General features: G+C 41.0%; 1 protein-coding gene across 1 annotated transcript; it reads left to right on the top strand.

Annotated features, from left to right (window-relative positions):
• Window positions 1–305: 305 nt before the first annotated feature.
• bpnt1 (bisphosphate nucleotidase 1) lies at window positions 306–25,723 on the top strand. The gene is made up of 8 exons (XM_041181420.1): window positions 306–531; window positions 7,050–7,154; window positions 12,455–12,562; window positions 14,071–14,119; window positions 14,712–14,803; window positions 15,811–16,008; window positions 21,740–21,845; window positions 24,984–25,723. Exons 1-8 carry the CDS (start codon window positions 412–414, stop codon window positions 25,130–25,132), a joined length of 927 nt encoding a protein of 308 aa, XP_041037354.1. The 5' UTR covers window positions 306–411; the 3' UTR covers window positions 25,133–25,723.

Genomic DNA, 25,723 nt, shown 5'->3' with positions numbered 1-25,723 from the left:
TATGGCTGTCCCTTCACTGTCAAAATCCTGGAACTCCCTAACAACATTGTGGATATACCTACACATTAACTGCAGCGGTTCACTGCCAGCTTCTCAAGGGCAATTAGGGATGAGCAATAAATGCTGGCCTAGGCTCTGACACCCACATTTGTGAAACAATAAATAAAAAAAACCTCGGCCGCATTTTGCAAATTGCAAGGGGGGTCTGAGCTCAGCAAGCTGCTGCAGAGTTGGCTTCATTGGCTGCGGATTTGCAGTGGGCAACATTTGAGCTGTCAATCAAAGGTGGCCCGGTATGCGCATGCGTGCCTCTGTCCGGGCGGAGAGGCGGTTTTTGATGGCGGCTCACGCCTAAGTAGTCACTCTCTCTGTCAGCATTGCGCCTGGTTTGTTTATTTATTTTTGTTAATCATGTCTGCCAGCCCGGCTTTTTTGATGCGGCTTATGGCCTCGACCTTCTCCATTGCCGAGAAGGCGCAGACCATAGTTCACCAGGTGATGAGTGGAGGGGACCTGGGAGTGGTGGAGAAGGTAAGTTGGTGAACAGGCCCGGGCTGTACAAACCGTCTTCATTTAAACTTTTCTTAAAGCCGCCGTGGAGGGAAGAAGTGTATTTTGTTGTCACCTGCTGTTGATCGATGAGGTACAAATTTCGCCAGCAACTTACATTCGAAATTGGAAGAAGTGGAGTTGTATTTTGCGTTTTTCTTCATTTTTTTTTTCTGTAACACTCTTGTACAGTCGCTTTCTTAAATTCTGCCTAACATTCACATTTGCTTACTGTTGAATTCAACAGATGTTAAAAGTACGTCTGCAACCGGAATCAGGAGTGTTGTTAAGTCCTTGTCTCCTGGTTTACAAGTCTCCCTTCATTTAAAATAGAGCAACAATATTCAATATGCAGCCTTTCAGGTGTGTGTTTTTCACAATGTTATCCGTATAAACTCTTGGTCCTTGACAGGCGAGTGACAAGAGTTGAAACGGTAGTGTTAATTATTGACGAATTACAACTGATCCATATTGATTTGACGCATCTTGATTTTAAAAAGTGACTTTACAGGATAAAAAAGTCACTTGTGTCCTTTTTACCAAGCTGAACATTTTACTTACATTTGGTTTTATGTTGCACCCTTGAAACAACTGACAGATTGCGATCATTGATTTGTTAAATGGCAAAGATTGTATGCATTTTTGTACAGTACAACATTACTGTAAGTATGCTACTGTAGTCACCTAGTGTTTTGCTCTCTCATAATGGGTAAGATTTTGAATAATCATATCATGGGTGTGCACAATAAGTCCTTATTTAATGTTGCCATTATGGAGATGTGACTGCAAGATGGCAAGGGTTGGGTTCTGAATATTGAGGGGTTTGTGACCTTCAAGAAGAATAGGAAGCTAGCTAAAGCTAGAAGGGTAGCACTGTTAATCAAGGGATGCCATTTGTGTTATTGTTAAAATGACCTTGGTTCAGGAGGTCAGGATGTAGAACCGGTTTGGGTGAAGATGAGGACTAGTGAGGGAAGGAAGTCACTGATGGGACTGATCTACAGGTCCCCTAACAGTAAGCACAAATGTAGGGCAAAGTTGACAAAAATAAATACGAGGTGCTTGTTATAAAGAGATTGCAATAATCATAGGTGATTTTAACCTACATATAAACTGGAAAAATCAGATTGGCAGTTGTAGCCTGGATGAGGAGTTCATAAATGTTTTTGAGAGAATTTCTTAGAGCAGCATGCTCTGGAACCAACTAGACAGCAGATTATATTAGACTTGGTGTTTTTTAATGTGACAGGATTAATTAATGACCTCAGGGTAAAGGTACCCCTATGTAGCAGCAACCACAATATGATTTAATTTTATATCCAGTTTGAAAGGGAGAAGAGTGGGTCTAAGGCTAATATTTTAAGCTTAAATAAGGGCAACTTTGTGGGCATGAAAGCTGAGTTAGCTGAAGTGAACTGGGATACTAGGCTAAGGGATTGATCAATAGAGAAGCACCGGCACACATTTAAAAGGATTTTTCAGAATAAGTATTATCCTACTATAAAGAAAAATTCTAAGGGGAGGACCCACCATCCGTGATTAACTTAAGAAGTTAGGGAAAGCATCAAACTTAAGGAAAAAGCATATAACTCAGCAAAGATGAGTGGCAGGTCAGAAGATTGGTCTGAATATAAAGAACAGCAGAAAATGACTAAAAGGTTAATCAGAGAAGAAAATTAGAGTATGAGAGGAAGCTAGCTAGAAATATAAATGGATAGCAAGAGTTTTTACAGGTATTTGAAAAGAGTGAGTAAAGTGAGTGGTCCTCTGGAGAGTGAGAATGGGGAGTTAATAGTAGATAATAAGGAAATGGAGAATGAAATGAACAAATATTTTGCTTGTCTTCACTGTAGAGGATATAAGAACATTCCAGTAATAGCTATAAATCAGGAGGGAAGAGAGGAACTTGGTGAAATTACAATCACAAGGGAAGCAGTACTGAGCAAACTGATGGAGCTGCGGGCTAACAAGTCTCCATGTCCAGATGGACTTTATCCTCTGGTCTTAAAAGAGGCAATAGGTGTTAATTTTCCAAAATTCTCTAGATTCTGGAAAGGTCCTATCAGACTGGAAAGTAGCAAATATAACCCCTCATCAGGAAGAGAGGGAGGCAGAAAGCAGGAAACTATAGGCCTCTTAGCTTGACATCTGTTGTGGGGAAGGTGTTAGGGATAATGATTAAAGAAGTCATAGCTGGGCACTTAGAAAAGCACAAGGTAATCGGGAAGAGTCAGCATGGTTTTGTGAAAGGGGATTCATGTTTAACCAATTTATTAAAGTTCTTTGAAGGAGTAATATGTGCTTTGGATGGGGGGAACCTGTAGATGTACTGTACTTGGATTTCCAGAGGGCATTTGATAAGGTGCCACATCAAAGGTTATTGTGGAAAATAAAAACTCATGGCATAGGGGGTAATCCTGGATAGAGGATTGGCTGGCTGGCAGAAAGCAGAGTATGCATAAATGGGTCTTTGTCTGTTTGGCAGGATGTGACTAGTGGAGTACTGCTGGGGTCTGTGCTTGGGCCTCAACTTCTTACAATTTAATTCAATGACTTAGATGAGGGGAGTGAAGACATGGTAGCTAAATTTGCAGATGACACAAGGATAGCTAGGAAAGTATGTTGTGAAGAAGACATAAGGAGTTTGCAGATGGGTATAGATAAGTTGAGTGAGTGGACAAAAGCCTGGTGGGTGGAATATAATGTGGGAAAATGTGAAGTTGTTCACTTTGGCAGGAAGAATAAAAACACAGTATTACTTAAACAGAACAACTGCAGAATTCAGAGGTGCAGAGGGATCTCGGTTTTCTTGTGCATGAGTCACAAAAAGTTAGTAAGCAGGTACAGCATGTAATCAAGAAGGCTAGTGGAATCCTATCCTTTATTACAAAAGGAATTGAACATAAAAATAAGGATGTTATGCTTCAGTTATGCAGGACATTAGTGACACCGCACCTTTAATACTGTTTGCAGTTTTGGTCTCCTTATTTAAAGAAGGATGTAAATGTGTGGAGGCAGTTCAGAGGGGGTTTACAAGATTGATAGCTGGAATGAGCAGGCTGTCTTATGAGGATAGGTTGGACAGGCTGGGCTTGTTTCCACTGGAGTTTAGAAGAGTGAGGGGTGACTTGACTGAAGTATATAAGATCCTAAATGGTCTTGACAAGGTGGAAGTGGAAATAATATTTCATCTTGTGGGTCAGTCTCGAACTCGGGGGCACTGTTTTAAAATTAGGGGTTGCCCTTTATAGGACAGAGATGAGAAATTTTTCTCTGAGGGTTGTGCAACTTTGGAACTCTGCCTCAGAAGGCAGTGGAAATGGGATCACTGAATATTTTTAAGGCAGAGGTAGATAGATTCTTTTTAGACAAGGGAATCAAAGGGTATCGGGGGTAGATGGGAATGTGGAATTTGAAACACAAACAGATCAGCCATGATCTTACTGAATGGCGGAGCAGGCTCGAGGGGCCAAATGGCTGACTTCTGCCTCTATTTTATATTTTGCTCCTTTTAAAGTTGTTTCGTTTTACCGTCGTGCAGCTCATGGGGGCATTATTCTTGTTTAGCGTTACAACATTAGTTTTCATCATTTTTCATCAGTCTGGAGTAGGACCGCTTGACCTGATTGCCAGCATTTTGGAGTGGCCTCTTCCACTCCCTGACTCTTTGTCTTGATGCTGACCCTCTGACTTGCAGCTTCTCTGCCTCCCTAGCCTACCCTTTTGCTACTGATCCTCCAAATTGTGGCCTCTGCCGCTGCCTGACTCACCCTCTTGCTAAACTTCCTGCTCCCTGACTCTCCTACTTGCCGCTTCCCTCTCCTGAACCTGCGTGCCCGTTCAAGGAAAGTCCTAGGTCCAGGTCCAGATCAGATCTAAAGCCTTAGCTCAGGGCTTGTGAAAGTGAGGGTCCTGATAGTGCAGAAGTGCTGAGCAGGTGCTATTATAATCACAGAATCTCACAGTGCAGAAGAGGCCCTTCGGCCCATCAAGTCTGCACCGACACATGAGAAATAGTGGTGGGGAAAGTTACCATATATCTTTTTAAAAAATTTATTTTACAAGTTATTTTGTTTACCAATGTGCAATTTAGCAATGCATAGTATTTCAATTTACAGGGTATAATGTTTAATGATTTTTTTCTGATGAGGCAGGCCCTATAGAACCTAACTACAGCTTTTATATTGATTTTAATGGGAAAATGTAATTTGCTTAAAGTTGTTTCACTTAAATTTGTATTTTTCAGGACCCCAACTACAACTTTATGAAAACTTACTGTAATTGCCTTGGTCTGGGGGAAGTGCCTTTATTTTTGAATTATGTTTTGTTTTTCTGAAGGCATTGACTCAAAATAAGATACAGTCCCATAGGCACTGATCTGCCAAGAGGCCATTCTAGATGGGCCTGAATTGTGGGTGGAGGCAGATTGGTAAATGGAGGACATAACAGAGAAGCCCAGTCTTCCTGCCTGATGTCCACAGACCTTTCCTGCAATGGGTGCTGAGTCCAATTGTAGCTCCTGAAATGCTGCCTTCACTGAGATCAGCTAACTTGACGCAAGGAAAGGAATCAAACCTGGGACCTTCTGCTTGTAAGATTATTTTTAAGATGTTTTGCAGTTGTCTACCTTTTGGAGGCATCCACTGTATAACACAGCTTGCCAGTGTTACAATTATGATGTAAATACACACCGAGAATGTATTTTATTGGATAACCTCTTAAATTCATAAGAATTCATAAACCATTGCATAAGCTATTCAGCAGCAAGGTATGGAATTGCAAAATGATTGCATAATTTCAGTTCATTGGATTGATTTTTTTTTGAAAATGCTGTATAAATGTAGCAGCTGAGGTTATTTCAAAATTGTCACACTGTGTCAATTTGGCAAATCGTTTTCCAGCTGAACGAATTAGAGTATTTTAAAAGTCTTATTTTTCTTTTGTAACAATATGCATGTCTGGTACTTGCCGTCCTATTTGTAGGTGAAAATGCACCCTAAAATGAACAACACTCATTTTGCAGAACAATTAATTGGGCAAAATTCTACATCTGATTTTCATATCCGAATATAATTCCTACCTAGAGAGACTTGACAGTTTGGCAGTTTTCTGCTGGTAATCTCGGAATTTTTGGAAAATTGATACACATTAGAAGATTGTCAATAGTCACTTGATGAATATGAAGTTTTCTGACTGAGACAGACTTCAAATCTTGGTCCACAGAGCCACATAGTGGCCAGAGCTTGCAACAGCATCATAACAGCTCCTATAACAAAATTGAACAGGAAATATTGATATGGCAATTTAATTCATGAATATTGACACAAAACTGTGAACAAAAACCATAACAGAAGTATATTCCCTACCAACATTCTTAATATAATTATTTTCTAATGTGTTGTACACACAAATTGAAGCTCCTTGCAATTTTGAACACCTATTATTAAAGCTTTCCTTTAAACATCTTTGCTCCAAACATCTTCCCTACTCTCTCAACATAACTGAAGTCCTTCGAGCAGAATTTTGGTAAATCTCCTCTGCACCCTGTCAAGGCCTTGACATCTTTCCTTATGTGTGGCACCCAGCAATGGACACACTGCCCTAGCTGAGTCCTCACTAATGATTTTTAAAGGCTTTGACAGAGTAAATAAGGAGAAACTCTTCTCCACTTACAGGTAACCAGGTCACAGATCTGAGATAATTGGCAAAAGAATTAGGGGGGAGATGAAGGTGATTGAAGGGGATCCAATATGAACTTTCAAAACAGAATTGGATATATGCTTGAAAAGGAAAAGCTACAGGCTATGGGGAAAGAGCAGGGGAGTGGGATTAATTGAACAAATGCTGGCACAGGCATGAAGGGCTGAATGGCCTCCTACTGTGTTGCATGATTCTGTGGTAACTGGCAGTGGATCAGAAAATAATAGAGGCTAGATTAACTTCATTTTAAATTTATTTGTCATTTCTATCCTGGATTCTTTGACAGTTCCACACATCACTAATATCGATTTTGAAAAACAATAATTGCACCTGACAGTTTGCAGTTTGTTATTGAATAAGTTCATGCTGAATAATGTAGATTTTTTGGGTTATCAAATTATCTTGGATGGTAAAATATAGAAGAATTACATCTCACCACCCCTCCCCACAACCCCACCCCGTACTCATGCTTCTTTGCTGCTCCAAGCTTGTTTGTGAAATGTCTGCCACAAAAACGATGTTCCGTTATGTAGCCACGTACAATTCAAAAATGTCTGCGAACTGTTGAATCTGTTGGATACGCAGTACAATTCCATCAGTGTTCTTCCTGTGCTAGTTAGTAAAATGACCTGGTGCTGAGGGCCCCTAGAATTGGATCATCTAACAATGTATGATCATGCAGGTTATTATATATAATATAAACCATGTGCCGTATTCTGTATATTATACTTGGACTTTGTAGTGAACACAAAAAGGGCAGACATTTGACTTTGTTTTACTTTCTTCATATTTCCACATAGACTGGAGCCAATGATCTACAAACAAAAGCAGATCGATTGGTGCAGCTAAGCATCTGTTCATCACTAGCACGTAAATTCCCCAAACTAACTATAATTGGGGAGGAGGTAAGGGCATTGCCACACGGTTAAATGTTTAATTCAATTTACCTGTTCCATAGGTTTTCTTTCTGCCCAGTTTCCTGTGCCATTTTTTGATGAGTTTTGGAAGAAATATTATTTTTCTGAGAACTTCTGGCATATTAATTGCCTTTCATTTGAATAATATTTCTTAATGGAGTGAGACATACGGCCCCTCATGCTTTGTCATTCAGTAACATCATGGCTGATCCTATCTTAGCCTCAAATCCACTTTCCTGTCTGTTCCCCATAACCCTTGATCCCCTATAATTTAAAGGTCCTGTGTAACTCAGCCTTCAATATAGTCAATGACCCAGCCTTCATAGCTGTATGGGGTATAGAAATCCAAACGTTCACTACCCACTGAGAGAAGAAATTCCTCCTCCATCTCAAATAGACAGTCCTTATTTTGAAACGATGCCCCCTAGCTCTACATTCCCCTAAGAGGAGAAATATCCTTTCAGCATTGACCTTATCAAGTCCCCTCAGAATCTTATATGTTTCAATAAGATCACCTCTCATTCTTCTAAACTCCAAAGAGTAAAGGCCCAACCTGTCAACTTCTCTTCATAAGACACCACCATCATCCCAGAAAGCAACCTAGTGAACCTTCTCTGAACTGATTCCGGTGCAAGTATATCCCTCCCTAAATAAAGAGACCAAAATTATAGTACTCTAGGTGTGGTTTCACCAACACCATGTTACAGAATCACAGAATTGTTATGGCGCAGATGGAAGCCATTTGGCCCATCTTGTCTGCACCTGCTCTCCAAATTAGCAACTCCCCTATTTCCATTTTCCAGCCTTCTCTCCATAACCCTGCATATTCTTTCTTTTCAAATAACAGTCTAATTCCCTTTTGAATGATCCAGTTGGACAGACCACCACCACACTCACGGGCAAAGCACTCCAGACCATAAACACTCACTGTATGAAAAAGTTTTCCTCATCATTATTGCTTTTACAAATTACTTTGCGTCCAGTTCTGGCACAGACTTAATGTTGCAGCTGAGGCTGAACTAGCGACTTACACAAGTTCAACATAATCTCCTTGCTCTTGTACTCTATGTCCCTATTAATAAAGCCCAGGATACTGTATGATTTATTTACCATGCTCTCAACCTGTCCTGCCATCTTCAATGACTTGTGCACGTATACACTCAAGTCTCTCTGCCCCTGCACCCCCCTCAGAGTTGCAGCCCCTATTTTGTACTGTTGCTCCATACACTTTCTATCAAAATGAATCACTCCACATTTCTCTGCATTGAACTTTTGTCTGCCACCTGAACACCCATTCCACCAACTTGTCTATGTCCTTTTGAAGTTCTACACTATCTTCCTCAAAGTTCACAATGCATTTGAGCTTTGTATCATCTGCAAACTTTGAAATTGTGCCCTATATACGAAGATGTAGGTCATTAATATATATCAGGAAATGCAAGGGTCCCAACAGTACCCTTTGGGGAACTGTACTACAAATCTTTCACCAGCTTGAAAAGCATCCATTAACTACTACTCCCTGTTTCCTGTCACTCAGCAATTCTGTACCTGTGTTGCTGCTGTCCCTTTTATTGCATGAGCTATAACTTTGCTCACAAGTCTGTTGGGAGGCACTGTATCAAATGCTTTTTGGAAGTCCATGCACACCACATCAACAACATTGCCCTCATCAACCCTCTCTCTTTCCTCTTCAAAAAGCTCCAGCAAGTTAGTTAAATATGATTTTCCCTTAAGAAATCCATGCTGGTTTTCCTTAATTAACCCTAATTCGTCCATTAACTCTGTCCCAAATTATTGTTTCTAGAAGTTTCCTCAGCACTGAAGTTAAACTGACTGGCCTGTAGTCGCTGGGCTTATTCTTACACCCTTTTTTTGAACAATGTTTGCAATTCTCTAGTCCTCTGGCACCACTACTGAGTCTAAGGAAAACTGAAAAATTGGGGCCAGTGCCTCTGCAGTTTCCATTCTCACTTCTTGTGGTATCCTTGGGTGCATCTCATCCAGTCCTGGAGTCTCATTAACTTTGAGTACAGATAACCTATCCAATACCACCTTTTTTTCAATTTTAAACCCTTCTAGTGTCTGAATTACCTCCTCTTTTACCATGGCCCGGGTAGCAACTTCTTCCTTGGTGAAGACAGATGCAAAGTATTCATTTAATACCTCAGCTGTGCCTTCTTCCTCCATGTGTAAATTCCCTTTTTGGTCCCTCATCACCCCTACTCCTTTTACCACATTTTTACTATTTATATGCCTATAGAAAACTTTGGGATTCCCTTTTATGTTAGCTGTCAGTCTCTTTTCATACTCCCTCTTTTATTTGGTATTCACCTTCCCTCCAAGCCTTCTATATTCAGCCTGGTTTTCAATTGTAGTTTTTACTTGACATCTGTCATAAACACACTTTTTTTCTTCCTCATCTTAATTTCTTTCTCCCTTGTCATCCAGGGAGCTCTGAATTTGTTTGCCCTACCTTCCCTTTCAAGGCAATATACCTTGACTGTACCAGAATTATCTCTTCTTTGAAGTTATCCCATTGATCAGCTACCATTTTTCCTGCCAACCTTTGGCTCCAATTTATTTGGCCCAGACCTAATCTAATCCCATTGAAGTTGGCTTTCCTCCAGTTAATTTTTCTTACTCTGGATTGTTCTTTGTCTTTTTCCATAGTCAGCCTAAACCTTAAGGTACAATGATCCTAGACCCTAAATGTTCTCCTACTGATAGTCAATCTACTTGGCACACCTTATTTCCAATAACCAGGTCTAGCAATGCTTCCGAATTCCTCGTTGAACTGGAAACATACGACTGGTGAAAATTTTCCTGAATCTTTGTAGGAACTCTTGACCCTTTATGTCCTTTACACTAATACTACCTCAGTCTATATTTGGATGATTAAAGTCCCCCATTATAAGTGCTCTATAATTTTTGCACCGTCTCTGTAATTTCCTTGCAAATTTGTTCCTCTACAACCTTCTACTTGGTGACCTAGAGACTACAAGCAATGTGATTCATCTTTGTTGTTCCTTAGCTTTAGCCAAATAAATTCTGTCCTCAACCCTTCTGGGTCATCCTCTTTCTCCAGTGCTTCAATGCTCTCCTTAATTAATACCCCCACCCTCCCTCCTTTTCTTCCTTTCCACCTTGTATCCAGGAATATTTAACAACCAGCCCTGTCCTTCTTTGAGGCAGGTGTCTGTTATAGCCACAACACCATCTGTCCAAATGGCAATCGGCACCTTTAACTCATCAATTTTATTTACCACGTTCCGTACATTCACATACATGCACAGTAACCCTGATATAAACTCTGTTACTTTCTCCTTTACTCTGACTCCACCTATTAACTTTCTATTCTCAACTCTCGCACTATCTATCTTTCCTAATATTCTGTGCACGTTGGTATTCGTCTCCTGGTTCCCACAGCCCTGCAAAATTAGTTTAAAACCTCCCCAGCAGCACCAGCAAAATGCCCCGCAAGGAACCCTGTCCTGGCTGTGTTCAGGTGCAACCCTTCTGTACAGGTCTCTTCTTCCTCGGACCCAGTCCCAATGTAACAAGAACCTAAAGCCCTCCCTCCTGCACTATCTTTCACGCCACACATTCATCTGTCTTATCTTCCTATTTCTGTACTCACTCGCACATGGCAGTGGGAGTAATCCTGAGATTACTACTTTTGAGGTCCCGCTTGCTAAGTTTCTACTTAGCTCCCTAAATTCTGACTGCAGGACCACGTTCCTCTTTTTGCCAATGTCATTGATATCGATGTGGACCATGACTGCTGGCTGGCTGTTCGCCCTCTTTCCCCAGCCCCTCTCCACCAAGGGTGCTCTGCAGCCGCTCTGTGATACCCTTGACCCTGGTACCAGGAAGGCAACACCACCATCCTGGATCCACATCTCTGGCCAGAGAAATGTCTGTCTGTTGCCCTGACTATTGAATCACCTATCACTATTGCTCTTCCCAACTTCCTTGTGCCTCCCTGAGCATCGGAGCCACCTGTAGTGCTATAGATTTGTCTCTGGCTGCAGTCCCCAGGTGAACCATCACTCCCATCAGTATTCAGAACTGAATGCTGGTTGGAGAGTGAGACGTGCTCAGGGGTCTCCCACACTATCTGCCTGTTCCTTTTTGACTGTCTGGCGGTCACCCCTTCTCTCTCTCCTTGCATAGTCTTAAGTTGTGGGGTGACCACATCTATATGTGCTATCCACGTAACTCTGTGCCTCATGAATGCACTGCAGTGACACCAGCAGCTACTCAAGCTCCCAAAGCTGGAGTTCAAACTGCTGCTACTGACGACACTTCCTGAACAATGGTTAGCCAGCATATGGGAAGCAACCTGGAGTTCACACATAGCACAGGATGTACACTCTTGAGGTTGAAGCAGCCCTGCCATTTCTTTATTTATTAGTTACCCTTGCTACGGCTAAAATAAAAACCTTACTAATACACCTAATACTAATATGCCTTACTACTATTAATTAACTTTACTGGTACTGATAAATCCTACTAATGCTTAACACACTTTACTAGTTCTAATAAAAATAGACGGTAAGATAATACTCACCAGCCACTCACTTCCTCAGTATTGACACTCAATCTTTTTATTGTCTTTAATCTTCTAGTTGTTGAGACTTGATGCCAAAGCAGCAATACTCACCAGCAAACAACTTACGACTTTCCTGTGATATCACACCTCTATTTCTGTTTCCAAACTCAAGCGGCAGCAGCAATGGTGGCTAGCCCCAAGTCTCCTCTGAGCTCTTGCTTTGTCTCACGCTGCTTTCAGCCCTGAGACTTCTCTGAACTCTCGCCCTGTCTTGCGCTGCTTTCAGCCCTGAGACTCCTCTGAACTCTGGCCCTGTCTCGCGCTGCTTTCAGTCCTGAGACTCCTCTGAACTCTCGCCCTGTCTCGTGCTGCTTTCAGCCCTGAGACTCCTCTGAACTCTCACCCTGTCTCGCGCTGCTTTCAGCCCTGAGACTCCTCTGAACTCTCGCGCTGCTTTCAGCCCAGAGACTCCTCTGAACTCTCGCCCTGTCTCGCGCTGCTTTCAACCCTGAGACTCCTCTGAACTCTGGCCCTGTCTCGCGCTGCTTTCAGCCCTGAGACTCCTCTGAACTCTGGCCCTGTCTCGCGCTGCTTTCAGCCCTGAGACTCCTCTGAACTCTCGCTCTGTCTTGTGCTGCTTTCAGCCCTCAACCAACAATATCATAACCCTGCAAGTCTATGCAAGGGCGCAGGGTCTTTGAAAGCATGTTTTTGCTAATTCTGGCATTTCTTTTAGGATTTGCCATCCCAAGAAGTAGATGAAGATTTAATTGAAAGTGGTCAATCTGAAGATGTGTTGAAGCACTCCTGTCCAACTCAGTACAGCCACATCAAGGAAGCTGAGGTGACGTGTGACTAGTTTAAGAACACTTGAATGTTAATGTGCAGAAAAGTTTTAATAAGAGATTGTCTGGTGGCAGTTCAGAAGGTTATATATTTGACTTCAACTTATTGCTTAGTTTTGTGCCTTAGTTTAAGGCTTTGTTTTAAGTTCTGGATATGATACATAGACTTAGTTTTAGGAAAATGGCAAAGGGTTAAGAATTTGCAGGAACTAGCATTCTTCTTTCCAACTTGAAAGGTTCTTCTGTCAGGTGGCTATGAAGTAATATCGATGCTTTGCCTCAGATTTGTATGACAATCTGATTGAAGGTCCAAGGCAAGTAGCTTCAAAGGAAGGGGAAAAATTTGAACTTGCATGTCTTAAATATGAAATTTGGATTTAAAAATAAGAACTTCCTGATTCTTTCACTTGTTTAATCTGCATGGACCAACAATACTATCCACTTGCAGTGATTCCTACTGTGAGGGCCCTGTTGCAATATCCCTGGAGGTGGCCACATGCTCCAGAGTAGATTGTAGGATTGAGAATCTCACAGATGGTGGAATTGAATTCCTCTGTCCTCTCTGTCAGACTTCCAACACCTCACACATTTCCTCCTGTGCCTCATGTGTTCAACAACTTGTGGATGGCCTCTAGATTTGTACACCCCTGTCCCGCTGAGCAGAGCTTGAAGAGGATGGTGGCTTCCAGGACATATTCTCCTCTACTGTTTCTGTCGTAATATTCAGCTCACTAGTGTTGTGATACTCGCCCATTGCCGGTCCTCTTACCTGACTAACATGCCTACCCAATGTGCCAACCTCTGTACAGGTGCTTGAATGCATGTATCATTTGATGGCCTGTCTTTGGAGAATACATTTCTCCCAAGGAGTTATCTTCCTCTGTGGACAGGAACTCGTGCTCTTCATTTGAGGTCTGTGTAGAATAAAGAGGGTCAACATTTAGTAATGTTGATAATGACATGCAAATGTGCATCTGAAACATTTAACCTTATTGTTGATGTGGTGAAGTAGGCTGAAGCTACAGTTGGTTGTGGGAGATATGGGGGTATAAATTAAAGTCTGTCACCCTGCTGTATTCTGTTGGAGTTACTAACCCCAATAATTTCATGGCCCTCTCCTCGGATGGGGTTGATTCGATGAGATCTGGGGGTTGTTTACCAATCCTGGCCCCCCCTCTCTGGAATTCTGTGCACTCTTGTGCAAAAAGAGTAGGTTAGTATTACAGGTGGCTAGTGAGGATGTGAGCTTTTTCTGCTTGCAGCACATAAAGCGAGAGTGAGAATTGGGCAGATGTCATAGCAGGTGGGATGTCATGCATATTGAGCATGCTCTGGTCCCACCTTGAAGTGAAAAGCAGGACTATATTTTATATATACACACACATATGCCCTGTAATATACATACATTACATATATATGGTACTGACAAAATACTAGAAATGATAGCAATGTTTTAAGTTGTGTCATTCTGTATCTAGAAGAATAATTATATAACATACTTTCTCAGATAGTGGTTTGGGTTGATCCTCTTGATGGCACAAAGGAATACACAGAAGGTAAGCTTGTGCTTATTTTAGTATCAGCAATTTGATGCAGCTGGATTCATTTTTAAAAATATTTTTTGAGTGATGACATTACCAGGTAGCAGAAATGTAACAGCTAGGGAAGTTATTAGACTATAATCCACTTGAACTGGATAGGTCTAAGTTAAATAATTCTAGGGTGTTTTGTTCAAGCTGCAAATTACTTGAGGGAAATTTTTGGCAAATGTTGTTTGTACCTCTCATGCAGTGTTGAAAACAAATACTAAATATTTTGTGTTTTTCAGACAGAGGGGGTGAGGAAGGAGTTTAGGAATCTTATCCATCAGGACATTTTATCTTCCTTTCATCTAACTAAATAGTTCACATATGCTTTTCATTGTAAATAAGATTTGCTAAATCACATTTGGGATTTTAATTTTTTTCTAATATTACTAAAGTGGAAACATTTTACATTTTAAAAGAAACAACCCAACTATATTTTGTTCCATGATGAAGGTGACTTTGAGCTCTTGACTAACATAACCAGGTATTTCTACCTCCTATCAGGCAGCTGGGTTCAGCTCTGATTTTATGCTTAAGATAATTCTAATATATTGATCTGCAGGTCTCTTGGATCATGTGACTGTGCTTATTGGAATTGCTTATGATGGTAAAGCAATAGCTGGTGTAATCAATCAGCCATATTACAACTATCAGGTATGATTTTTTTTAAAAAGTTAACCAATTTTAAAAAATTCATATGTTCAAAGCTCTTGTCCAATAAACTGCTAATCTCAACAGTTGAGTAATGTGATTGCATTTATTGAATGTAGTTAGTACTCTTTACTTTCCTATTACAACTAGGGTGACTTTTTTGGCACCAACATCCACTAATATGTCTAACCACCAGCTTTTAGCCCTGCCATCTACTTGAATCTTTTCACTCAAACGTAAATGTTTGAGTTGTTCATAAATTGCTGAAGTTGCTGAGAGAATTGCATAACTGACTAATTTTGAAAGGTCACCGATCTGGATCGTTAACTCTGATTTATCTGCACAGATGCTGACTGACCTGCTGAATGTTTCTAGCATTTTCTCCATTTGAATGGAGCGTTTGTTGAATTTTACATTTGATTTTGCTTGCATTTGGAATTCGTTTGGCCTTGTTATGCAGTTCTTTTGGCTCTACTCACTGAATTTGTTTTCAAAGTAGCATACTAAAAACACAAAATATTCAACGTTCCTAGTCTCAATTGTGCTGTCCAATGGAGGGAAATAGAGAACAAATGGCTGATTTGAAACATCTTTTATGTACTGGTGGAAATCCAGGACCAGTTTTTCCAGAAGTTGATAGAAGTGGTGAAACATCACTGAAAATTATATTAGATCTTTGACAATTTTGCAACCCTAAAACAAATGGGGCTTGCGTGTAACACAAAAGTAGTGGCTCTCACTTTAGTTTATTCAAGCCTGAAGACATAAAGCTTAAGTGCGTCTTTTTGAAGCAATCATTGTCTTCCTGAGCTTTCTTTTCAAAGCATACTGGCTGAAAAAAAACTGAAGAATATAGCTGTTTTGAGTTACTTATTTTCGAATCATTTTACTATGTTGTGAGTGAAATGAGTGAAGTTGAATTTCAGAAAGCATGTTATACGCCAGAAAAAAATGTACTAATTTTGTATATAATTTACCCCTTTTGAAAATATAATTTTATTTTCTTTCAGGCTGGGGCTGGTGCTGTACTTGGTCGGACCATCTGGGGGGTTCTGAACCTTGGGGTGTTTGGAATTCAGCTGAAGGAAGCACCAGAAGGGAAACACATCATTACTACAACCCGTTCCCACAGCAGCAAGCTGGTAAATGACTGTATTTGTGCAATGAATGCTGATGAAGTAATAAGGGTCGGAGGAGCAGGCAACAAGGTACGTACTGAAGGAACACAATACTTGAATAACCCTAAGGGTGTATTTTTGAATTTTGTTTGTTTATGAAGCTATTTTAGACTTTTCTTGCAGAGTTCTAAAATTCTCTTATGGGCATCACACTTCAGGAAGTTGAAGAGATTGCACAGGAGCTTAATTAAAATGGTACTGGGGAAGTGAGACTTTAGATAGATAAGCTGTGATGATTGTTCTTAGACCAGAGAAGATTAAAAGGAGCTTTGATAAAGATGCTCAAAATCATGAAGGGTTTTGATGGAGTAAATAAGGAGAGACTGTTTCCAGTGGTTAGAAGGTTGGTAACCACAGGACACTGATTTAAAATAATTGGCAAAGAAGCGAGATGAGCTGAGATTTCTTTTGCATAGTGAGTTGCTATGATCTGGAATGCACTGCCTGAAAGGGTGGTCGAAGCAGATTCAATAATAACTTTCGAAAGAGAACAGGATAAATGCTCGAAGGGACAAATTTTGTAGCTCTATGGAAAAAGGATAATAAAGGCCATGCTCCATTTGCCTCACTAATTACTTGCTGTAGCTACGTACTAACTCTTTGTGAGTCATACGCGAAAGCACTCAAATTCCTCTGTATCTCAGCATTTTCCAGTCACTTTCCATTTAAATAATCTGCTTTTCTATTCTTCCTGCCAAATTGGACAACCTCATATTTTCCCACATTATACTCTCATCTGCCAAATTTTTGCCCACTCACTTTTAGCTATATCAATTTTTAAACTCTTTGTAAGTTCCTTACGACTTAGTTTCCTACCTATTCACCCAAGTCATTGATATAGATAGTATATAGTTATGGCCCCAATGCTGATCCGTGTGGCACTCCACCAGTTACACTTTACCAAGTTGAAAGTGACCCATTTATCCCAACACTCTGGCTACATTCATCTCTCACATTCATCTATCCATGCTAATATATCATCCCCAACATCATCAGCTCTTAACTTGTACAGTAAAATTTCTGTATGGTACCTTATCAAATTCCTTTTGGAAATCCAAATGCACTACATTTTCTGGTTCCTTTTTATCCATCCTGCTTGTTACATCCTCAAAGACCTCAAGTAAATTTGTCAAACATTGATTTCCCTTTCACAAAACTATGTTGACTCTGCCTGCTTTTATTATGATTTTCTAAATGCCATATTACCGCTTCCTTAATAAGCATTTTCTCAACAACAGACTTTAGGCTAACTGTCCTATAATTGCTTGCTTTCTGCCTCCGGCCTTCCTTGAGTATAGGTGTTACGTTAGCAGTTGTCCAATCTGCAGTAACCTTTCCAGAATCTAGAGAAGAATGGAAGATTACCGCCAATGCATCCACTATTTCTCCAACCACTTCTTTTAAGAGCCTAGGATGCAGGCCATCAGGCCTATGGGACTTGTCAGTCTTTAGTCCCATTAGTTTTCCTAATACTTTTTCTCTAGTGATTGTGATTGTTTTAAGTTCCTCTTTCTATTTTGCCTTTTGATTTTCTCCTACCTGTGGGATGTTTTTTGTGTCTTCTACTATGAAGATAGATACAAAATACTTAAAATCTCTGCCATTTCCTTGTTTCCAATTATTAATTCACCAGGCTCATCCTCTCCTCTTTTTCTCCTACTATTACTCTTTTTATAGATAGGTAAAAATGGCACCTGCTGAGTGCAGTCCCATCTAGCTGGTGCAGAGATATTGGAACAGTATGGTGTGGTCAACTGCGTCAGAGGCTGCATATAGGGCAAGTAAGGCATGGAGAAATAGTTTATCTTTGTCATAGTCATTTAGGATATCAGTTGTGACCGAGAGCCATTTCTCTACTATGGCAGTAGTGGAAACTCGATAGAAGGGACTCAAACGTGGATTCGGCCCCATTCAAGCCTCCATCTTTTGATTTATTTTCAAAATTATATTGAACAAAAGGTAAAATAATGGTGCATTATTCCTCTTCGAGCTCTCTGCAATCTTTGCAGTCAACCACAGCAACCTCCAATCATTTCTCTTGCATTGTTCATCTCAACAGAACTACATTTGCTTGTTTCCACTCTTGCTGATTTTGAATGTAGTGAGAGTATTTCTCTCCCTCTTCTCCACTCTATTACCTTAGAAAATCTGTCCTCCGCTCCCTCCTCTTCCCTTTAGCTAACTTTTAGCATCAGCATCCACAGTCGCCTTCCACTTGTATATTGACAACACCATCGCTATACCTCCAGTCCTTCAGCACTGTTAGGCTGCTTTCTCAACATCTAGTCTTGGATGGGATGCATTATTCTTGGAAAGACAGGAGGCTTATTCTTCTAGATTCCATCACTTTATTTGACCACTTTCTCAGGCTTTGCCATATTGTTTGTAACCTTAGTCTGAGTTGATCCCCAGCTTAGTTTCTAACCTCATACATTTCCAACACAAAGACATCTGACATCCACCTCTTCTATTGCCAATCTCTGCTACTGAAACCCTCATGCTTGTCTTTGTCGCCTCCAGACACAACTATATCTTTGCTTTCCTTGCCTGTTACCCACCCTCCACCATCAGTTTATTAAAAACTTTTCTGTCTATTTCTTATCATACAAGAAGACCTGTTTGCCCGTCACTATCATTCTCACTGACCTCCCTTGGCCTATAGACACTCAATGCCTCAAATCTAATATTTTCTTCATGACATTTAAGTTCATCTTTCTCTATGACCTCATTCTGTCACTCACTCCCTATCTCCTGTAACTTGCTCCAGTGCTACAACATCTTCATAAACTTACCATTGCTCTGACTCCAGTCTTGTGCGCAAGTCATCTTTGCACCTCTGTTAGCTGCATGCTCTGTAACTCCCTTAATAAATATCTCCATCACTTCACCTTGAAACCCATCTTTGATCAGCCCTTCTAATATTCTCCTTTGGCTCAGCAAACTTATTTGATTTTGCTTTTAAAGTACTTTGGAACTCTTTTATGTTAAAGGTGCTATATAATTGCATGTTGTTGTAATATCTGTGATAGTTTGGACACTGACTCCTCCATTCGAGACATGTTATGGAGACACAGTACAAAATCATTGTTACATGACAAAATGTATAAAGTATTTTACTTGCCAAGGTGAGGATGGAAGTGTCCTCAATCTTGGATAAATCTAAATCGTTTTCAGAGATCAAAAAGCCAATAATCTAATTTTCTGTGGCATCGAGTTTCACTCCAAGCAGATTTCCACCCTTGCCACAGTACCAAAATGGCTCTTGTCAATATCACAAATGACATCCTATGTGAATGACAAAAGTAAACTTTCCCACCTTGTCCTTCTTGACCTGTCTGCAGCCATTGACACAATAGACCACACCATCCTCCTCCCAATACCTCTCCATTGTCCAGTTGGGTCTGCTGCTCTAAAATGGTTCCATTCTTATCTATCTAATTATAACCAGAGAATCACTTGCAATGGCTTCTTTTCCTCTTCCAGCACCATTATCTTTGGTGACCCCCAAGGATCATCCTATGTCTCCTATTTCTTAACTGCATGCTCTCCCTCAGCGACATTATCCAAAGGCATGATCTTAGTTTTCAGTTGTATTCTGACGACACCCAGGTCTACCCTACCACCACCATCACCTTCTCTCTCAACTCCTCCACTGTTGCTAAATTATCAGACTGCTCGTCCAGCATCCAATACTGGATGAGTAGAAATTTCCTCCAATTAAATATTGGGAAAACTTAAGCCATTGTTTCCGGTCCCTGCTCCAAACTCTGTTCCTTAACACAACAATTCCATCCCTCTCCCTGGCAACTGTCTGACATTAAGCCAGTTGGTTCGCAACCTTGGTGTCACATTTGACCCTGAGATGAACTTCCAACCTCATAATCGTGCTATCTCTAAGATTGCCTGTTTGCACCTCTGTGGCATTGCTCAACTTTTCCTTGTCTCAGTTCATCTGCTGCTGAAACCCTCATCCATGCCTTTTTAACCTCTAGATTCGACTATTCCAACTTCCTCCTGGCTGGTCTTCCACATTCAACATTCCATAAACTTGAGATCACCTAAAACTCTGCTGTCTTATCTCACAGCAAGTCCTGTTTCCCCTATCACCCCCATGCTTGCAGGCTCCTGGTCAAATAATGACTTAATTTTAAAATTCTCATCCTTGTTTTCAAATCCCTCCATGGCCTTGACCCTCCCTATCTCTGAAATCTCCAATGCCACAACTCTCCCATATATTTGCACTCATCTAATTGTGGCCTCCTGTGCATTCCCAATAATGTTTATTCCACCATTGCTGGCCATACCTTCAGTTGCCTGGGCCCTAAGCTCTGGAACTCTCTTCTTATACTTGTCCACCTCGCGTTCCTTCTTTAAAACATTTCTTTAAACCAAGCTTTTGGTCATCTGACCGAATGGGCCGTAACCTCCAACTAGCATCAGAAAGTGCTGGCCCGCAGAAATTAGAAGAAATAAATACATACCTGGTCTTGAAAATAACCTTAACACTTCCATTCTTCGGAGCTGTTTGGGGCCTGCATCGAAAGACTCCTCGCAGGCCCCTGGAAAGTGTAGCTCCAGTGAACTCAAGGAGGCCACACCCCTTTTACAGCACTTGCCGCCATAAAGCAGGTAAGTTTAAAGGGCCAGGGAAATTGACAGGCAAGGAGGGAGGCATGTGGATAGGATTTGGGGGTTGGGTGTGTCCTGGGTTTGGGGGGGGGGGTGGTGGGTGTGTCCTGGGGCAGTGGGTGGGTGGATGTGTCCCAAGGTTGGGGGAGGGGTGGGTGTGTGTGTCCCGAGGTTGGGGGAGGGGTGGGTGGGTGTGTCCATGGGGTGGGGAGTGGTGGGTGTGCGTGTCCAGGAGTTGGGGCTGGGGTGTCGGAAGTCCAGGGGTTGGTTGGACCGAGGTCGGGGGGGTTCTGGGAGGGGAGGTTGGGGAGGGGGAGGTTGTTGGGGTCCAAGGTCCAGGACAGTGTTTGTGGAGTCCGAGGTCGGTCGGGGGTGGTTGGTGGGATCCAAGGTCGGGAGGGGTGATGTGGTTATGGGGTCCGAGGTCGTTGTGGGGGGGGGGGGGGGGCCTTGTGTGGTTGTGGGGTCAGGGAGGAGGGGGGTGTATGGTTCTGCTTTCGGGGCCAGGTGGTTGGGGGTTGTTGGGCTAGGGGGCGTCGGAGGTCAGGAGGTGGGGTCCGGGGTGTGGGGGAGTCCCATGGGGCCTGTCTGGTTCTTTACAATAGTTACTCAGAAGTTAGAAGAGTTTTTAATTCTTCTAATGGTTTCTGGGTAACTACTGGTATAATTCCGATGGAACCATCTGAAGTTTGCGATTTAAATCGCATTTTTTTGATGGTTCCCAGCACAAAACAATTGTCCACTTCTGGGACAAGTGTGCACTTCTGGGCAATTGCTGTGCAAACCCTTGTCAGAGGGATTCCCCAGCGCATCTTAGAAGTACCCCCCAAATCCAGTGCTGGGGAGCTTGGAAGTTATTGGCCAATATCTCTCCTTTTGGAAAAGGCAAGAGATTGGTACTAAAGTAAAATGCTCAGAGAGCCAGTGCAGACATGATGGGCCAAATGGACTCCTTCCACACCATAACGATTCTGTCATTATGTGGTACGGTGTCATGCTTTGTTTTAAAATGCTCTTGCGAAGCACCTTGGAACACTTCATTATGTTGAAGGTGATGTATAAATATAACTTGTTTACTGTGCACTTTACAAAGTTAGTTAACTACTCTTTAATTACCTTTTCTTTCCTACAGGTCATACAGCTTATTGAGGGGAAGGCCTCGGCTTATGTATTTGCTAGTCCTGGCTGTAAGAAATGGGATACTTGTGCTCCTGAGGCTATCCTTCATGCTGTTTCAGGTAGCTAGTTTTGCATATTACTAAATCTGAATCAGCTTCAAAGTAAAATCTATAAACTAATGATGGAAGGAAAAATAATCTGCAGAGTGGATCTGCCCAGCTCGATCATTTGATTTCTAAGCCTATCAAAGAAGATTAACTTAACTGATTTACACTTTTCCTTGTCCTTCTCAACTTGTCTGCAGTCTTTGACTTGGTTGGCCACACTATCCCCCTCCAGTGCCTCTCCATGTCATCCAGCTGGATAGGACTGCTTTCACGTGGTCCCATTCTTATCTCTCTAGCCAGAGAATCACTTGCAATAGTTTCTCCTCCTGCTTCTAAACAGTTACGTTTGGTGTGCCCGGAGGATCTATCATTGAACCCCTCGCATTTTTCATATACATGCTGCTCCTTCGTGATTTCATTTGAACGCACAGCATTAGTTTTCACATATGAGCTGACGACACCTATCTCTACTTCACACCACCTCCATCAACAACTCCAAAATTGCTAAATCATAGCACTGCCTATCCGACCTCTGGACCTGGATAAGCAGAAATTTCCTCCATTTAAGTATGGTGAAGATGAAGACATTATTTTTGGCCTCTGTTCACTATTTACTGACTCCATTCCCCTCTCTGGCAACAGTATGTGTTTAAACCAGCCTATTCATAACTTGGTGTTGCATTTGACTCCAAAATGAGCTTCTTATCACACATTTGCGCCATCACTAAGGATGTCTTTTTCCAACCCTGTAACATTGCCTGACTTTGCCCTATCTCAGCTCATCTGCTGAAACGTTAATTTATGCATTCATTATCTCCAGACTTGACTATTCCAATGGATCCCTGATTGGTCTCCCACATTCTGCTCTCCATAAACTTGAGGTCATCAAAAACTCTGCTGCCGTTATTTTAACTCTCAGCAGGCCCGATTCACCTGTCACCCCTGTGCTCGTTGATCTACATTGGCTCCTCATAAAGCAACATCCTGATTTTTAAATTCTCACCCTTGTTTTCAAATCTTTCCATGGCCTCACCCCTGTCTAGCTCTGTAGCCCCACAACCCTCTGCACTGCTCTAATTCTGGCTCTTGAGCAGCCTGATTTTTAATCACTCAACCATTGGTGGCCATGCCTTCAGTTGCCTAGGCCTTAAGCTCTGGAATTCCCTCACTAAACTTCTATGCCTCTGGACCTCACTTACATCCTTAAGACACTCCTTAAAACCTACCTCTTTGACCAAGCTTTTGGTCATTGACCCAATTATCTCCTCATGTGGTTCAATGTTATATTTTGTCTTATAGTGCTCCTGGGAAGTGCCTTGGGATGTTTCATTATGTTAAAGATGTTATAAAAATAAAAGTTGTTGTTGCTGCTTCATCTCTTGAACAGCGCTAGACTCACTCCCTATTGAGCCCTGGAGGGATAGACTCTCTGGGAATTCAGATTCATCCCATTTGGCTGAAAAATAACTCCATAAACTCTTGCCCTTATGGATGGTTCCCTTGCTAGCAGACAGTAGTGAGATTATTCTTTGGCATAAACTGCATGGGTGATTAAACACAGTTAGGGTTTGCCCTTTGTCTGTTGCAAACCTCTGGCTAAGTTTTGTGGCTTTGGATAAGTGGACTATGTCCATACAGGAATATGGTATGTATTCCACAAATTATTTCTATGTATTGCTGATTAATATTTTGAGGGGGGATCCTTGGAGCTTTAACCTCCAAATGATACAAAATTTCTACAGCATCAAATTATATTCCTATACCTACTTTTTTATTAAACAGTTCAATCTTGAGCTTTTAATTCTTTTGATTAAATTATAATTCCCTAGGAATAAAATTGGGTGAACTTTTGCTTATTTAAAGACAGCTTTTCATATAAAATTTATTGAGACTTTAGACTTATGTATGAATATCTGAAAAGAAAAGGGGTAAACTTTTGAATGAGGAAAGTGTCATTTAGAAATTTTACACTCAATTTATTTTATATCTCATTTATTCTCCCATGTGTCATTCTATGTCATGCATAGAAAAAGCTAGAATAGTATTCTGAATGTCACTGTTTATAGTCAAACCTCTTATGTAATCACACCAGTTTTTTGGCAGAACCAAAGATCACTTCTCCAAGGTCCACAGGCAATAATCTCAACAAACCTTGGTTTATTTAGTGGGGTGAATTAATGGAACATCTGGTAGGCAGTTCAAAGAAAATGGCAACCTTGGCTCAGTTGATAGCACATTCACCTTTTGAGTCAGAAGGTTGTAAGTTCAAGTCCAACTCCAGAAATTTGAGGGAAAAAACCTATGCCCGGTTAAAATACTGAGTGAGTGCAGCACTGTTGGAGGTGCCCCATTAATCAGAGGCCCTGTCTTCTCAGTGGACGTAAAAAATCCTGTAGCACTATTTTGAAGGAGTGCAATGGAGCTATCCCTGGTGTGTTGGTCAAAATTTATTTCTAAATCAACATCACAGGATAGTCAGTCATTCTCAGATTGCTGTGAGTGGGTGCTTTCTGTGTGCAAATCAGCTGCCACATTTCCTACATCGCAACAGTGTCTACATTTTCAAAAATACTTCATTGGCTGTATAGCAATTAGAGATGCCTTGAGGTTGTGTTTGGTGCTGTATAAATGTAAGCTTTTTAAATTGTTCTGCCTTGACCCTTTGAGTTTGTGTAGATTCGTGTCTTTTATATTTAGAAAGCTGAAATAAATCTAGTTACTAATGCATAATTGTACTGCCACTTTTTTTTGTAGAGTTCTCTCATGACATGACTGCAGGGAGGTGCTGTGAGATTTCCAGTTGGAGTCTTGCACAACTTTGTGTGACAATGCATGGAGCATAAGTTCATTGTGATGTCAACTAATTTTAAAACTTCTGAAGGGGTCTCTTGGAGACTTTGAGTTATTTTGCTAGCTTTCAAAAAGCACATATGCCCCAACCACATTTCTGAAATATTTAAAATTTAATGGCAAGCTTGTAGTCCAGCATACATAGCCTGGCTGTTAGAAACTTAATTAGAATCATATAGTATCAATGAGGTACTGCCTGTATAAACCAATTCAGATACCTACAGCATAAAACACCCAAAGATGATAAATAAGAGTTCTCTTGTTTGACAAGCTTTTTATTGTACTTATTCTTACTTTTAGGTAAACTGACAGATATTCATGGGAATCCCTTCCAGTATCATAAAGATGTGAAGCATATGAACTCAGCTGGAGTCCTTGCAACTTTGAGGAACTTTGACTATTATGCAAGCCGTGTTCCCGATTCTGTTAAAATGGCCCTAGTTCCCTGAAAATGTTGTAATATGCTGCCTTAGTAACCTCTCAAATGACCAAAATGCCTGAGTATTCATTCCTATTCAAATAAGATGTAATATTCAGGATGTTAGTATGTGGGTACAGCTCTTTTTACTTTGCAATACAGGTACTGATCTGTAGAGTTAGTCTGTTCGTGGTAGTGCAGAGTTCAGTAGAGATCACGTCTCGCAGATCACCTGTGACTGATGTTTATTCCAGAAATTTTTGATGTATGTTTTTTAAGCTGTATGCAATGATCTTGTTTTCACGTGAATTATCTGAATTGAGACGATATTTTTTATGGTCTTTTACACAATATTTGCACTTGATTTTCATGGGTGGCCTTATATTGTATTTTGCTCTTACTGGCTAACCTAAATCCACATTGTTGATTGTGTATTTCTGCACTTGGAAAATTAGTTTCTCAACGAGTTCTAAAAATTCAGTATTTGTACATTGTTCTCGTTAATCTTTGTTATTTTTACATTTACTAGTGTGGAAAACTAAGTGAATGTTTGCAAGAAAATGTAATTTCTTTAAATTATATTTTAAATCACTGATTTGAATAAATTGCTGGTGATACTTTA

The sequence above is a fragment of the Carcharodon carcharias genome, chromosome 2 (assembly GCF_017639515.1).
Source record: "Carcharodon carcharias isolate sCarCar2 chromosome 2, sCarCar2.pri, whole genome shotgun sequence".
Lineage (NCBI taxonomy): Eukaryota > Metazoa > Chordata > Chondrichthyes > Lamniformes > Lamnidae > Carcharodon > Carcharodon carcharias.
Note: the sequence above shows the minus strand (reverse complement) of the source record. Positions and strands in the feature narration are given on the sequence as shown.

Bases quoted from the DNA above. Each gene is read 5' to 3' on its own strand.
- bpnt1 (XM_041181420.1), top strand. From the start codon at position 412: ATGTCTGCCAGCCCGGCTTTTTTGATGCGGCTTATGGCCTCGACCTTC. The intron at 12,563-14,070 runs GTGACGTGTGAC...ATACTTTCTCAG, and splicing joins GCCACATCAAGGAAGCTGAG to ATAGTGGTTTGGGTTGATCC. The intron at 14,804-15,810 runs GTATGATTTTTT...ATTTTCTTTCAG, and splicing joins AGCCATATTACAACTATCAG to GCTGGGGCTGGTGCTGTACT.